The 16,620-nt window shown below is 42.4% G+C and overlaps 1 protein-coding gene across 1 annotated transcript in view; it reads left to right on the top strand.

Annotated features, from left to right (window-relative positions):
• bin3 (bridging integrator 3) overlaps positions 1–16,620 on the top strand; it is a 41,230-nt gene that overhangs the window by 18,529 nt on the left and 6,081 nt on the right. The window contains exons 4-7 of the mRNA XM_084056217.1: positions 1,522–1,583; positions 3,333–3,469; positions 10,052–10,092; positions 16,267–16,408. Coding sequence (XP_083912343.1) covers positions 1,522–1,583; positions 3,333–3,469; positions 10,052–10,092; positions 16,267–16,408 — 382 coding nt within the window. The remainder of the gene's footprint in view (positions 1–1,521; positions 1,584–3,332; positions 3,470–10,051; positions 10,093–16,266; positions 16,409–16,620) is intronic.

Genomic DNA, 16,620 nt, shown 5'->3' with positions numbered 1-16,620 from the left:
CTCTAGCTCGCTCTACTGAGTGGAGACCCGCCCTCGCTGCCCTTCCAGCCAATAGCATTCGTTTCAGGTTGCTTTTTGGGATCGGGAGTTCCAAGATGGTGGATTTGACTTAGCTGTCTGTAGAAACCTATGGGTGACGTCACCGTTCCCTTAGTCCATAGTTTTTACAGTTTAGTAGTTTTATGAATACATTTAAAATACAATAAATATTCTGAAAAGATACAAGTATTAAGTTCTGTAGTTACAACTGCTTGTTGTGCTAGCTAGCTTTTCAAGTTTAGTTATTACTGCTCATTGAAAATAAATAGGCTGGCAATGGATGGACAGATTCAGGCTCCTGAGTGACTATGCGTGTGAAACAAATCCGTTTAACTTGCTGCAGATCAGATGTCAAATGATACTACCCTTGTCTTCGCATCTCAGGACCATGAAGGCCACCCTCCCCCCAATACCTCGGATCACTCAACTACGTTTTCACTAGTTAACATAATGACTCTGACAGAAGATGAAAATGGGAACCCCCTCCACTTTCCCCTTTCATCAAACCCTGAAAAGTGATGTGACAGCAGTCTCTAGGGACTTTCTAAACAGCCCCCCGTGTGTCTTAATTGATATAATGAAAGGCACGCGTTTCAGGCTCCATAGTCTGGTAATTGCCATTTTTAACACCCATCATTGGAATATGTGTGGAGGGATGATTGAAGACATTAATGCTTTTAAGCGCAAATGTAGTTGACGGTAACAAGCAGGACTCTCTGTGTTTTTAATTAGCTAACGGATGTCATAATAATGTGTTTTTATATTAAATCAATGAAATGTGTAATCCCATTTGGAACCTTGGTTTTTCTGCATATTTCTCTTTGTAGGTGTTTATTTGCTGGTTGTGGATTGGGTGATTCCTTCGCCTGTTACAATAAGTCTTGAGCTATGGCTGTAGATGAAGGGTTTTGGACACAATGTACTGAGCCTGTTTTCTCCTCTGCTGTCTTCTCCCGTCCTCTGGTTCTGACAGAAAGATCCCCAACACTGGAAGTGGAAGTTCCAACTTTTGCGATTGTTTCTCATACAAATACAGTCCATGTGTATGTTTATATGCTTCGGCAAAAGTTGACATATTTAGGCTCAACACTTTGTCGGCACAGCATAAATTACGCTTTAGTCCTTAGTATGGCAGGGCAATTGCCAATATTTAGAACCAAGAACTGTTTTCATTTTTTTTAATTTCTTGTATATCAAAGAAATCAACAAAAGATATTCTAATAGATTTTTTGAATAATCAGCTAAATGGATTAGTCTGATTAACCGCTTAAAACTGTATTATACTTTGTTGTACAATGGTGGTGTACAAAAATAGTCAATCTTCAAGCTTGTAGATCGGCCATTTTTGCTTCTTTCTTTTTTATAATCGCTCATTAATCGTAATTGAGGCAAAAAATTGAAATAATCGTGATAATGATTTGAAGCGCTGAGTCACCTGATTTTGAACTTGAACTGAACTTGTTCATCTCCTTGTCCCATTAGGTTGGAGGATCAGACCAAGAAACTTCATAAGGACATGAAAAAAAGCACAGAGGCTGATATAGGTATGTTCATCTGACATCCATTGTACTTGCCTTTTTGTGCCATTGATCTCCAGGTGGTTAATACAGCTGTAACACTTGGAAGGAATATATAGCAAACTCGATGCTGTGTGGCAGGGTTTTCAAGGCTACCTTTATAGTGTGTGCAGGGGGTATTGGTGAGTGCACACAATTCATTTTATTTTTTCTTCTATTTAGGTCATGTGTCATTTTGTACATTCTTCAGTGGAAGCACATACTTTTTTTATTTTCAGTCTGCTCTTAGGATTTTATTTGGTGGATCTTCCACAAATAAATAACTTTTTGTATTTGTTGAATTCAGTTTTTGTTTGGGGGGAGGGTATTTTGTGGGGGGTGAAGAAATGTGTGTTTGGGAAGAGTATGAGATGAGATGTTGCCCCTGGTAGGTAGCTACTTGTGGGGGTAGAGGAGAAGGGAAGGATGGGGGTGTGAGAAGAGGCTTCTTCATTTCCTTTCCTTTGTGCTCTGGAATATGGATGTCTGCCTCATCAAAGTATCGTTGCTGTCAGGCCCTCATTATAGTTAATGGATTCCATCTGTTGCGCAGGTCCTCTCTCCACCAACTGCCACTAAACAAAGGAGTGGACCAACTCAACATGTCAGCACTGCATGCTCTACACAGCTTTCCATATATGCTCTCATTTATCATGTCTGGAGTGGTGATATGGGGAGACTCCCATTAAACTCACTGACAATTAGCTGGTGAATGGTGACAATGTGTTTAAGACCTGCTCCTGTTCATAATTTCAATTAGGCTGTATGTATGAGAAGGAGAGGGAGGCAGTAGAAATCACCATTATAATAGAGTTATAATAGTTATGTTTTACTCCAGTTCTGTTCAAGTGATTTAAGATTTAACTTAAATGTTAATTTTTCATTAAAATTGACACTACCTTCATTTATTTTCATGATCATGGAATCAAGAGTTCTTGATACGGTCGTGTCAAACAAGGTCACATCAAACCAATCCCCAGATGATTGACTGGTTGAAAATGGGTCCTAAGGGAGTCACAAGAGACTGTGAATATGTCTGGGAATTAAGTGTAGAATCTTGATGCAGACCCCTTTTCCACCTCTGATCTTCTCTTAACAACTTTTGTCTGCAATGCAGCTCATTTATTTTGACGGTGATGCTATAATCTGGTATGTGCTCTGTGTCTAAAACAAAGTGGCATGATTGTAGATTAACAGTAATTGGTGCTGACAGAGTTGAAAGATTTGCAGTTTCCCGGTGCTTTGGTGGATGTTCATCACAGCAGCAAGCCCCAACACCCCCTCGAATTCCTACAATAGACTCGGCACGCTTCTGCGTTTGCTTTTTACAAAAGCTCACTTCTGAATACCTCTGTTCCTCCTTTTGAGTGAAATGTTCATAGCCTTAAGGCTAATTTACTGTGTACCACACGGCTATGTTGTATGTCATAAATGCTGTATTTTCAACCGAAAAAAAGTTGTGAAAGTGTCATAAGTTTTGTCTTATAACATTGTTGTGTGTAGAAGTATAAATTAGCCTCAATCCTTGCATAACGAGTGCCTCTAATGTTGACCACTTAATTTACCCCTTGATTAGAAAACAGTTGCCTGAATTTGATGAAAATGTGGGTGAAAAACATCTTCCACTAGCTGATGTCATTGAGTTTGCTGCCCTCTTTACCATGCCTCATTTTATTTTTCTCATCCAGACCTTGTTTTTCTATCAAAGTCTTAACCCTATCCTTTGTGTTTCTCAAGCCATGTCCAAGGCAGCAGTGAAGATCTCTGGGGATCTTCTGAATAACCCACTGTGTGAACAAGACCAAGCCTTTCTAGAGTCCATGACTGCTCTGGACACAGCCATGAAGAGAATGGACTCCTTCAACCAGGAAAAGGTCAGTCATTGTCATTCCCGTGCAATCTCTCTCACACTTTTCCTCTCTTTTTTTTCTATGCTCTCTGTCTTTCAGTCTCTTACTCTGCCTCAGTTTCATTGCTATATTTCACATTATGTTACATTCAGCATTGGGGTGGGGGACATATGTCTGCAAAAGTAGAAAAGGTAAAACTAAACACGTTTGGCTTGTAAATGAATGCCTGTTCATATCAGATTGTCAGTATTATTGGACTTAGACTTTTTGTCTGTGCTTCTGTCATCATTTGAAAACCCCTTGCACAGGATGTCTGGGTGGCAAAGGGGCAAAGTTCCTGCCCACCACCACGGAGATTAGGGGGTTGAATCTTCCACGTTGCATCCAGTTTGGCCATCTCTGCCACTGCACTAGCGACTCCTACACTTGCTACTCCTTGCCCAGGGCACCTGTTCAGTGGGTTGCGGAACTGAGAGGAAAAGCATGTTCCTCCACGTGCGTTAACACCTTCCTGGTGAAACTCCTCACTGTCGGGTGAAAAGAAGCGGTGGCGACTTAATGTGTATTGGAGTAGACATGTGGTTGTCTACACCCTCTCACAAAACCAATTGTAGGGCTTAGCAGTGACAGGGACTACACGTGAGGGGGAAACCTGGAATTGGCATAAGGACTAAATTGGGCGAAAAAGGGGAAAGAAAAAGAAACACTGTTGCACACACATTAGTCCTGTAGACTAGAGCAATGCATTTCTGAGTCACTGGCATCTGAAATTAAGAACACAATGGAAGGAGCTTCACTTAACGGGAAAATCCCTCCTCAGACTAAATTTACAGATGTTGGTCTGGTCACACTTCAGCATAGATTTGTGAAAGTAATGAGTCTTTCAAAGCTACAAGTAGAGAGCTGAGACTTTTGATCTATGGTGTCAACAAAATATAGAATTTAAAGCTGCGTCATTGAGTTGTGGATGAGTATGAATAATGAATCTTGCAATTAATTGAACCCCCCCAATAATACATCTGTTTGATTTTTCCTCTTTTTTTCTTTTTACCCTGGACACTGGTGGATTTTTGCTTTAAGACAATAACATCAGGGCAAATTCAGTATGTGATTAAAACGATACTGGTACTTGTAAGGTGAATCAAAGTGGCATTACATGAGTGCATCCTCAAGGCACTAGCTACACTATGGAAGGTTAGGTTTTCAAAGCCAAAATGAAAAACACCTCTGGGGACCACAACAAGCTATGCATGGACTGACCTTTACCTTCTATCCATTCTTGACTCATTTCCCCACTGTTTTGTGCTCAATATTGTGTTACTTAAAATATTCAATACTTGTTATTTGTAATATAGCAGAGGTCTCTTCAAACTGAACTCACCTTGAAATCCTTCAAAGGAACAGATATTCTCTTTCATAGCAAGAATGACACCATGATGACAATATATATACAATGTATAACCATTTTGGAATTTTGTACACGGCTCTTTCATTCCTTTTATATAAATGTAAGTGTATATGCAGTAAATTTGATAGAAAATAGTACTGAGGTCTCGTCAAATCCCAAATAAATGCATTTTGTACAGGACTCACCTGTGAACAGTGCATACAACCTAAATAAGGCTATTGTCCTTGCAGCACCTGTCCCGGGTTCTAATCTGATCCAAGGCACTTTGCGGCATGATATCCCCACTCTATCTCCTGCCTTCTCTGTCTCTCACTGTCACCATCAAGAATAAAAGAACAAAAATGCCAGGGTAGTAGTGTATATAATATGCATCTGTAACTCAAGCAAACAAGTTTCCCCTGCATTCCGCTTCGGCAGCAGTAACAATGTTCATTCAAACTGGTTGTGCTCACATCTCATCAAATTTTACAGGAGCCATTTTGAGTGACTAGACAAAGTAGAATGCAGGCTGGACTGTGCTTGTGGGTTGGTGACCCGGGGATGGGTCCATTCCAAGACTTGGCTTGGTTGACTGCCAAGAAGAACACTCCTGCCATTTTGACTGCTCTCAAGATGGAATGACTTCTCCATTCTTCAGATTGCACAGGGATATCATTTTCACTTTTTTTTTAATGCAAGGAAATTCTTAAAGGGACATTTCACCGCAGATCACTTTTAATGAAGTTTAGGACTCAAGAAACAAGGTCCTGTTTTTTTTGTGTGTATAATCTGTGTTTTTAGATATCTAGTAATCTTCGAACATCTCGTGACGTTATTTACGTCACGAGATGTTACGTAATTCCTTTCTGCACTACATGTCTCGACGTGTCACACACAGACCAGCTCCAAAGACCGCCCCAATGGGGTGTCCCCACACGGCCAGTCACTCCCATTAGCTGCGCCCAGCGGGCAACCCCCGTTGCAGAGTGAGACTTTACTTTACCTGAGTTATCTTCTGATAGTTGTACTTGAATGTTGACATGAAATAATAATCCTGTGTAGTGTTTCATAAGCGCAAGCGTGAAAAAAAAAAGACAGCATGGAGAGGCAGCGCTGGTAAACAAACCGTCGCGAAAGGCTAGGATAAAAATACCAAGGATTCGACAGTGATGTCACTACTATGCGACACGGAAGTAGAACTGCATGAAGATAGCAAGGATTTGTCAGTGATATGACATCACTAACGAATCCTTGGACATATATGTAACTAGATGAACGTGTGCTAGGTTCACGTTCTTCAGCCAGTGTTGCCAGATATTGTGAGAGAAATAAGCAACCAGGTCTATGAAAACAAACCCAAAAGAGGATAACTAGGCCAAGAGCACTTTACCTAGACATGGGATATTATATATTTGAAAATTGCCGATCTACAAGCTCACAACGCTTCGCAACCCATTGTGAGCTTGTAGATCTGCTATTTACAAAAAAATCTTGAGGGGGAAAAATGTAATGCAAAATGTGGAATATTTTTGACACATATTTGTTAGGGGCTCCCTGGCACAAATTATAATTTCAGATGGGGGACTGTGGAAAAATACATGAACATGTTTGAGAACCACTGGTTTAAACAACAATCAAAACATTTGGAAACAAGCCCAAATATCAACTATGTTTTAGAAAGAATACGCTTATAATAAGCAGACATGGCAACACTGCCATGCTGTTTGAATGTTGTTCTTGGAGATCACACCCACATAGAACCTCCCCTGCCACAAGGAGGGGCAGTAAACCAAAGCATTATGGTCATTGTAGTAATGCAGCAGTCCAGTCAAACCGTAGTCAAACACACAGATTTCATTATTTTTCTGGCCATAGGGTGCAAATTTTAAATTGTGCTACTGTTATCTACTACAAATACTATTACCATTGAGTGATTGCAGTTTCTTCCAGGGGTGAAATGCTCCTTTAACCAATGTTATCCGCCATGTTTTGAGGACTATGTTGAGCTCTGTCCAGCCCCTTGTAGTTTTTAATTTAATAATCTTATGTTAATGTTAAGACAAAACCTGAAGCATTGCACTCTTGTTGTTTACCTACATTACACTTGAAACCCACGCAAGCATAAGCGCACAGACCCAGATAATCTTCCGCTCCATGCTAATGAATGCAGCCGTTCTCACTGGCCTGGCATTCTCATTGAAACGCATTGACCAGACATCCAGCTGTTGCCAGGTTTGCAGAGAACAGTCACGCACAAACCTCCGCACACAGTAATGCGCGTGAGTGATGCTTTTTTCTTATGGGTTCCCAGTGTTATAATGCATCTCATTCTGGCTTTACTCCTAAACTTAACCTCTTCTAAACCTGTGGGGCCAGGACCTCCAGTGCCAGACTGAACTTGCACAGTCATCTCTTATCAGCCTCATCACCCCAGTCACTCGTTCAAGAACTGTGGATATTTCAACGTGGTGTTATATTTTTATATTTCTGGCGGTCTCTAGGTCAGTAACAAAAGGTGTAGGTTGTCTGCACAGTGAGTAGGAGTGTAGGCGTTGGTTGGCTCTGTAGAGTGTAATTTCCCCGCTCATCTCTGTGCTTGGGATGTGTTAGAGAGTGATCCAGCGATTCCAGCCTAAAATAAAGATGATCAGTGTGTTCTATTGTGATGTCACAACTGAACGTCATCTTGAGGACATGCTTCACTGGGCCCTTGACCAGCAAAACCACACCGTTATGTTAAGGGGAAATTATACACAAGCCTTTGCAAAAGAAAAAAAAAAGGGTATTTTCAATTGAAACGACACAAGTCTCATCCGAAATGTATCGACTGGTTGAAAGGGTTGTGCAGTGATTGTTCACCCCATGAAACTGCAGGTTACCTACCCTTTCAATTGTTTCTCACATCACTGTCCTGGATCACTGTCAGAGGTGTCAGACAGTGATCCAGCCAAGCAGTTAGGATCCCAGTAGACTCACTTCTTGGTTGACAGCATGATCATTACCTGTGTTGCGGTGATAGTTTGATTTGTACATTTCTTGACCAAACAATGTTCTATTGTGGGCTTGTGCTGGGCTTCATAAGTTGGCCTGCTTTATAAAAGTGTCTGAAAGCAAACTGAAGGCAAAACAATGATTGCGGACACTCTTCTCAGTCGGCACAATATCTATGGAATATCACCTCAGGTTTGGTAAGGCTCTTAAAGCCCAGCACAGCTCACCACAGAACACCAGCTCTCCCTTCGAGCTGACTGTTGATTCTGACGGCACCAACCCAACAAACTCCATTGCTCAAGCAAAACAGACACAAAAGCATCCACCCTTTTGCTCTCCTTGGTGCTGAGACGAGATTTTCCGCCGCGGGGCCTGCAAGTGAGAGAGCTAGCAGATAAAACGTGCAGTGATAATGAAGGCAGCAGTGGCCCAGGTCTGTGTGTTTATTTCTGGGGCTGAGGAGGGTGCACAGCCCCGCCGGCACACTGCTGCCGAAGCCGAGCCCCAGCATGGATGGCGGCAGAGGATGCGCCGTTTGGAGGGGTATTGATTTCCTCTGCGATCTGTGTGTATTTTTGGGAGGCCTGTGTGCCGGGATGGCCTATGCCCCGTGACTCACTGATGGAGACTACTGCTTGAGCGCCGGCCTCAGGCTCTGCACAGGCCTCCAAGGAATAGCTCTGCCCCTCCTCTCTGTGGGAAGGGGCAGAGGGTAGAGGGCACCAGCATGCTTAAGCAAATCTGCCGCTGTTGTTCTCCTTGCTCACTGCATGCTCTCACCTTAGAAGCAGCAGCGCAGCTCAAATCCATGGAGGGAGAGGGATGGTGTGAATATGTAAAACAGAGAAAATGTGAATTCCCATGTACTTATTTGTTATTGGTTCTCTGTTTTCCCTCAAACCACAATCATCCATTTTGTACTTGGAAATCTGCCTGTGTGAAACATTGAGTGCTGTGTGTTCTCGGAGATGGTCAGGGCATTTACAAAGCACAGCTGCGATCTTGCTTTTCGTGTCGTGCCATGAGTGATCGACTACCCTCTCAATAACGAGTGAACATACAGTATGATTAGCGGAGCAGTTCATTGTTGCCATGCAGCTGTCATTTCACGTCTTTGATGCTTTTCTATTGCAGCCTTCTTAGTTGTACTCTTTGCTTCAGTTGTTTGCCAGGTTAACTTGGCATTCTTATCGTAGTGCTGTTGAAGTCTGTTTGAATCTGCATTGTAAATGACACTGGAAACTTTATTAAATGTGCGTCAACTTCTGTCGATGAGACTTCGGTGCTGGGGCTGGAGGCCTCGAGATGGGATGTTCATTTACTTCCATTTAACAAAGACCCCCCCCACACACACACACACACACACACACACACACAGACTCACACACTCCTCTCCTCCTCCTTTCCCTTCCCTGTCGGCTTGGAGAATGCTGGAAAATATAAACTGTTATTGTTAAAATGTTTGTTTGCAAAGAATTTTCATCTTGTAAAGCAGCCCACCCTCCACAGGATTTGAAATCAGTGGGGCTTTGCTTTCATGTCCGTCCCTTGACACCTATGCTTTTGTATCTTGAGCTCGATGAATATTCAAGGGTTTCTCCGCGGGGCTTGTGTACAATAAAAGAGTCAACGTCATGAAAGTTTATTTGCTAGACCCCCCCCCCCCCACCCCTTTCTGTCTTGAGTGCAGTGTTTTGAAATATACACAATTGTTGATTGTTTGAACGGCAGCTGTTTCTTGCTGCTAATGAGTGAGTTTTGTAGAAGCTACTCTGTTCAACTTACATCTTGATGTAACTCAATTTGACAATGAATCCACAAAGCCAGTGATGTTGATTTAAGACAACAGTTGTCTGTGCTGCATTTTTTATTATTTGTATTAGGGTTGTCCGATATTGGCTTTTTTACCGATAACCGATATACCGATATTGTCCAACTCTTAATTACCGATACCGATATCAACCGATACCGATATATGCGGGGATTATTGTGATTAGGGTAAGCTCAAATTTCATATCACACACACCATATACAGTAAGAACTCCTGTAACTTATTTATAAAGCAAAAAAAAAAAGAAGAACATTTTTTTTTTTTTTCAAAAACCGATACCGATATTTTCCCGATATCAATTTTTATGCTAATATCAGCCGATAATATCGGGAGGCCGATAATATCGGACATCCTTAATTTGTATCTATTGCTGAACTTCTGTTTTGTTTATTTACAGGTCAACCAGATTCAGAAGACCGTTATTGATCCCCTGAAGAAGTAGGTGTCCACTCTTCATTTCTATTAATCTCAGATTTAATAGATGTAGCTATATGTTGGAATGTCTACTCTGATTTAACCTCTTAAACCCTCTAGACTTAGTAAAACGGACCTGAGTTGGCTCTGTACTTGGATCACTTTTTCCCTCCACAAAAAAATAAATGGCAAGCTCACGTGTCGCAACGTGACGCGTTGCAAACTTTTAGATTTAGATGTTTTGCTAATGCTTCCCCTAGAATATGGATGCTGTTAAGTCTATATAAGACACTGGGCAATTTTTTTTAGCCTGTTTGGATTTCAAAATGATGTGTGTAAAATGTACTAATGTACTGCATCAGGACAATTCTGATATCAAAGATACAAGTGTTAAGATTGTGATTGTCTGAACTTTCTGACACATTCCAGCGATTTTGCATTCCTGAACAGGTTCAAACAGGCACAGAATTATTTGCAAATACCATTTTATCCAGGTCAGCTAAGCAAAGCGCATATAGGGAATTTCAATTGTAGACCTAAGCCAGTGAATAAAGTGTGGTGTGTGTGTGTAGTGTGTCTGGAAGAAAGTTTATTTGGTTCTCTGTCCCTACACTCGCCCCCATCTGAGCATGCAGTGAGTGCTATTCCATTCCTGAAGCCTAGCCCTTGTCTCCCTCCCTCACTGATTCCACACACACACACACACACACACACACACACACACACACACACACACACACACACACACACACACACACACACACACACACACACACACACACACACACACACACACACACAAGGTAGCTGTGGAGGGAGTGGCCAGGCAGGGAGCAGTGATCCCACCCGTCTTCCGAATGCTTGTTAAGGTTCCGCTTCCTCCTCACGGCTCCTCCCCGGAGGCTTCTTTTTGGACGGGGGCGTGTATGACAGATTTAATGTGTACACAAAGTAAGAGGGGTGCACTGCATGCATGTGTTTGCCGCACAAGTTTGCACTCAACTTTCCCCCACAACGTTGCCGTTTTCTTTTTTTCAGAGTAACTAATCCGTCTCACCAAAACACTTATTTCTACAGAGACTCCTCTGTAAGACATAAATAGTTTTTTAGACAGCGTCTGCATGTGCTTTGTTTCTGCGTGTGTGTGCTCTGATGGTGGAGCAGTGACAGGATGGAATGGTTCTAATTTCCTCTTCCTGGTGGGCGGCAGGCGGACGTGTGGGCAGGCTCTGAATATGGCAAAAGTCCCAGCTTCCTGGGTCTTGGGCCATGCATTGGTTGGAGAGCAGGACTGTCTCTGGACAGTACACACACACACACACACACACACACACACACACACACACACACACACACACACACACACACACACACACACACACACACACACACACACACACACACACGCACACTCTGAAAGAGACCACATTCAACAAACAGATTGTGGGGGGTGGGGGTATTATCTTAACAGGGTGGATTTTTAGGCCATAAAGTTAGGCAGGAGGAAGTAAGTACATAGACGACTTTGAAAGCCACGGTAAACCGCCCTCTTCATTTGCTTTTCCCCCTTCATTAAAAACACTATTATTACAATCACAGTGTTTTCTATGGAAAACGGATCCATGAAAGCCACTGTACATTAGCACTTCCATTAAGATTCCATTAGTCCACCACTAATTAATTTATCTCATTGTTTACTCTTTGTCAAAATATTCTTTTGGGTGGTTATGGATGATTGTAAATAGAATTGACAGAATGTTGAAAAGGAAAACGTTAATGTTAATGGAGAGCCTTGAATTAGCCAGGTGTGCACACACGTTGACACTTTTTGCAGGCATTTAGCTTCACTGCTCAATGTGCTAGTAATACATATAGTAAACAAATGAACACAAGAAAGGAGTCGATTCTATCATTCTTGTCTGCCTGTATTTCTATCTCTTTACCTCTCTTTCTCTTTCTTCCCGTCTGTCTCTCCTCTACCTTTTTTTTTCTCTCTATTGTTTTTCCATCTCTGTTCTTCTATCTCTCCGTCTCCCTTACTCCCAGTCCCAACCGTGTATTCTGTATCCACTCAGCGAGGTCACTCAGTGACATCACTGTGTTTATGTGAAGGGAGGGGGAGTGCGTGGGCATGAGGCATTTGTGTTATCTGGGCCTCCTAACCTAACCCTTTCTGCTCCGTTGCTCTTTTGGGTGAGACAGAAGGCAGGCCTGTTTTGAGACCTCTGCCCTGGGTTGAGCAATGACTGGACGAGGCAGCACCACCCCCCTCAATCACAGGAAGTCTCGGTCCCTGGAGTAGGTCTGCCCAGGGGGCTACCTCGTTCATTTGACATATCAGTAACATTTGATTTTAGTTTTTAATTACCTTTCTTTTTTCTTTCTTCTGGAGGGGTTATTTTTTCATTCCACTCTCCAGCTGTACAGTATATAGTGACATGATGGCAAGTAGCCAGTCCCTTTTTGCCAAGCTTATCTGGGATATCATGTGTCCTGCTTGCATGAGTCTTCTCACTTTCGATCGAACAGAGACAATGCACAACAAAGCACAAGGCAAGTTATGGCAGAGTGAAACTTTCTTTTGTTGAAACAAAGAGGGCTCTGCTTTGCACGTACTTCACAAACGCCGGCTCCAATGGTCCTCTGCTATCGAACCACTTACACAACAGATGGCAATCCTTTGTATTTATTTAATTTGATTTTGTGTACTCACATTGTTCACACTTAAATCATAAATTAACATTGTCCTATTCAATGGGTCCTCAGACCATTGACACATTGTAGGTGGGTATGGGGAGAAAAAAATGTCTGCCTTTTTTTTGGTTTTTGTAGCATGCAGTGTTTTTTTCTTTTTGTCATAAATTATGTGATAGTGACAAAAAGTGGGGCGGTCAACCTTCCAGACTGAGGGTGTCTGGCCTAGACTGGGGCTTGGCTGCTGGGTCAGACCGGCCCGTCTGTGGATTGGCAGCTGCTCATAAACACGTTCTCCGGTCCAGATGCTATTTCCATCCAGCCTCCTTTACCACACCCTGACCTATCACATGGACAGCGGTGTGCCCTTGGCCCTGTGCCGCCTTCAGCCCCAGCGCAAGACTTCGGCCAGACGAGAACCGACCACAAATACAGACCTATCCGGCTGACCGGTAGTGGCCAAGCCATGGCCAAGGGATATCGAGGGAAATGTACGCCTCCTGTACAGTTTTACACCAAACTATCATTACCTTAAAACGGGACTACTGTCACACATTGTGCTGACAGAGCTGAGTCATATTGACTTCCACTGGTCTGGAATCCTGAGAGACTGAGACACTCATATCCTCATGGAGAGTTCCCGTTAAGACACTCCAACATGCAAAAACATACAGTAAACTAGAGACTAGTGATCATATGTCATTATTTGCTGGATCACAATACTTTTTGCAGAATGATCAGGATTGCCACTTTAGCCATAATTGCGTTCGCAAACATGTAAATAGAAGACAGGTTAGCAACTGTCCTCTAAACTCGGCAGAGTCCTCATGCCATTATCAGCCCCCACAATATTGAGAAACTCTACCTGAGGCTAAGCGCGGGCCATTCCTTATAACCAGTAATCACTTTGTAACCTTGTTTTGAAAAGTGCTATACAAATAACGTGTATTATTATAACGTCATCATCATGCTTTTCTAAGAGTTGCAGAGAGCAGCAACGTGTCATGGTAGCTTACAAGGTGACTCAAAGGGGTGGTGTGAGGTGAGGCGTGAAGCCGCAGCTCAATGACAATGTGGCCCAGGCTTTGTGTCACTTTTAAAGTTGGTGAGCTGCGAGTTGTCATCGGCCAAATGAATCGTGCCGGCAGTGCACTCATGCCTAGAGGGCAGTTACATAATCCCTTGGCACTTCCAAGTATGTGGTACGCTAAGACTGCAGGGCCAGATAGTAAGACCAGAGGAACAGCATCCACCCCTGCCATAAACTGGGCCAAAGTGGTATTTTATAAATAGCGAGAGAGCGTGGGCTGTGTGTGGGGCTTGGCTCTTGTGATGTCACACTAGCGATACAAGACCACTCCCTTATTCTACAACTTGTGTTACTTCCTGTCGGGAACAATCCCTGCTTGTCTGCCTGAGGTGGAGTCTCGGCCCACGTCACTTGGAGCCCCCCTCCCTTTCCACCACCCCCTGCACCCTCCGGCGCACTGTCCTGCCCCCTCCACCCTCTGGTTAGTCACACACAGGCAGACGGTGCTTGGACTACTCTGGGATTTCGCAACCACTCTACAGATCCCTCAGCGGATTCCCCCCTCACCTGTGTTGTGTTGAGCATGGCCAGGGCTGAGCTCGGAGAGGAAAGTAAATCATGCCCACACACTGAGCCCGTTAACTCGTTCAATCCGGGAACGCATCTGCCATTTTTTTATTTCTTTGGCTATTCAAAAATAGCAGATCTACAAGCTCATCTACAAGGTCAAATGCATATAATTTGGGGGGGTCCTTGACATGGAAAAAGTTGGAGCACCACTGATATAGCAACGAAACAACAAAAATGATATGTATTTGGCCGCAGACCCCATCTCAAAATATTTTGTTCCAGGGACCCCCAGAAGCAAAAATTTGAGTCAAAAATGTTTACTTTAAAAGAATATATATAATAAAAGATTTGCACACAAAAATAAATCTTCAACAAATAGCAGATCTACAAGCTCATAGCGCGTGGCACTCACTGTAGATCTGCTATTTTTTAATAGCCAAATAAATCACACACATGAGTTCCCGGTCTTAATGGATTAATATGTCTCTGGGTGGAAGGAGACATAATAAACTAGGGTGGTTGTAGTGTGCCTACACAAGTGATGAAATAGTCTAAATGAGTCACTGAAGCGAGAGAAAAAAGTGTGTAACTCCTCTTTCATTTCACGCTTAACAACAGACACCTGTGTGAACGATCCTGTGGCCTACTTTTACACAAAGCACTACAATTGTTGTGCAATTAGAGGTGATGAAATTATTTGTTCCCTGCTGGATGAGTGTTCTCAGAAGTGACACTCCTGGTCTGCAGGGGTTCCGACTTATGCTGCTGTCACATTACTCACCTTGCATTATTTATGTACGGCATTATCTGTAAATTCAGCCTATGTTTTCCTGTAGGCAGTCATCATACTTGCATATGAACATTAACATATCATTTTTATTTAGATAGCTTTAATGCAATTGTTGCATTTTTTTACATTTAGAAAGTGTAGAAAAGACGGAGCTGGCTGAGGGTTGAGAGGGGAAGAAATGCAATTCACAACTATGGTCGGAATCGATCCAGGGACATTACAATTACTGTATGTGGTCAACACAATCCAGTCAACTACCATTGCGCCCCAGATATTGTATGCCCGATTTACACTTGGTTGCGTGCTGTGTTTCACACTGGAAATGGCCAATCTACAAGCACACGACACGTCATGGTTGTAGATCTCTATTGCTGGTGCACGACACCGGCACACTGCTAAGTATAAATCGAGCTATAAAATATCTGAGAATATATTCTAGCTTAGAGGGGGCTAAATGAGTGATGAATATTTATTAATTTATAATTTATTTGGGATCAGAGATGTTTTCACTGAGGTCGAGTTATTCCATTTCTCTACACTCTATACAGTATACTGCTAGTTTCCCATTAAAACAGCCATAAAAACCAGTGCAACAAGTCCCAGGATGAAACTCAGACTCCTGTTGCTAAGTTACAGATGAGCGTTTTCCTATTTTTAGTGCTGAAGACTGAGGATTCTCATAGAAAGACTGTATTTTCATTTGGAATATAATAATTGTCGCCAAATGAATTGTTTCATGCCATTTTGCACTACAGTAATTAGATAATAGATTAGAAGCAGCTTAATGCAATGCTGTCCCCTGGGGTTTGAAATCGCATCTGCAATAAGATGTTGAGGATCGGAATTTTTGTAATTGATACCGAAGCTTATTAAGTTAGGCCTTGATACATACAATGTGTGTCTTAAAGTTTTATGGATAGAATAACACTTTGGTTCAGGATCTCATTAACTGCAATGCTTCCCAAAAAGTCTCTGGTGTATTTTGACATCATTGTTTTTTCTCCTTTTTTTTTTTTTTTTGCTTTTGTGTGTGTATACAGTGTGCACTATTGTTTTTCTCTGAGTTGTCAGACATGTGCAGGTGCCTGAGTTTGTTTGTGCTTGTCTGTCTCAGGTACAGCGGTGTCTTCCCCAGCCTCAACATGGCTGTGAAACGGCGAGAGCAGGCACTGCAGGACTACAAACGTTTACAGTCCAAGGTGGAGAAATACGAAGAAAAAGAAAAGACTGGACCCATAATGGTCAAACTACATCAGGTACAAAAGCCTTATTTGTATCCAGCTGAATCCTGTGTGTGCGTGTGTGTGTGTGTGTGTGGTTTTTGTTTTTACCCTGGCGACCCAATTTTGGCCATGTCCTTATAGGCAAAAATAGAAAATGCAAAACCTTTCTGAATGTTTTAAAAATAGCTGATCTACAAGCTTACAACGTGTCGCAAAGCTTGTAGATTAAAAAAATAAAAAAATAG

The sequence above is a fragment of the Gymnoscopelus microlampas genome (assembly GCF_963454915.1).
Source record: "Gymnoscopelus microlampas genome assembly, chromosome: 4".
In the NCBI taxonomy this organism is placed as follows: Eukaryota; Metazoa; Chordata; class Actinopteri; order Myctophiformes; family Myctophidae; genus Gymnoscopelus; species Gymnoscopelus microlampas.
The sequence above is the reverse complement of the archived record's forward strand: the minus strand, read 5'-3'. Positions and strand labels throughout refer to the sequence as shown.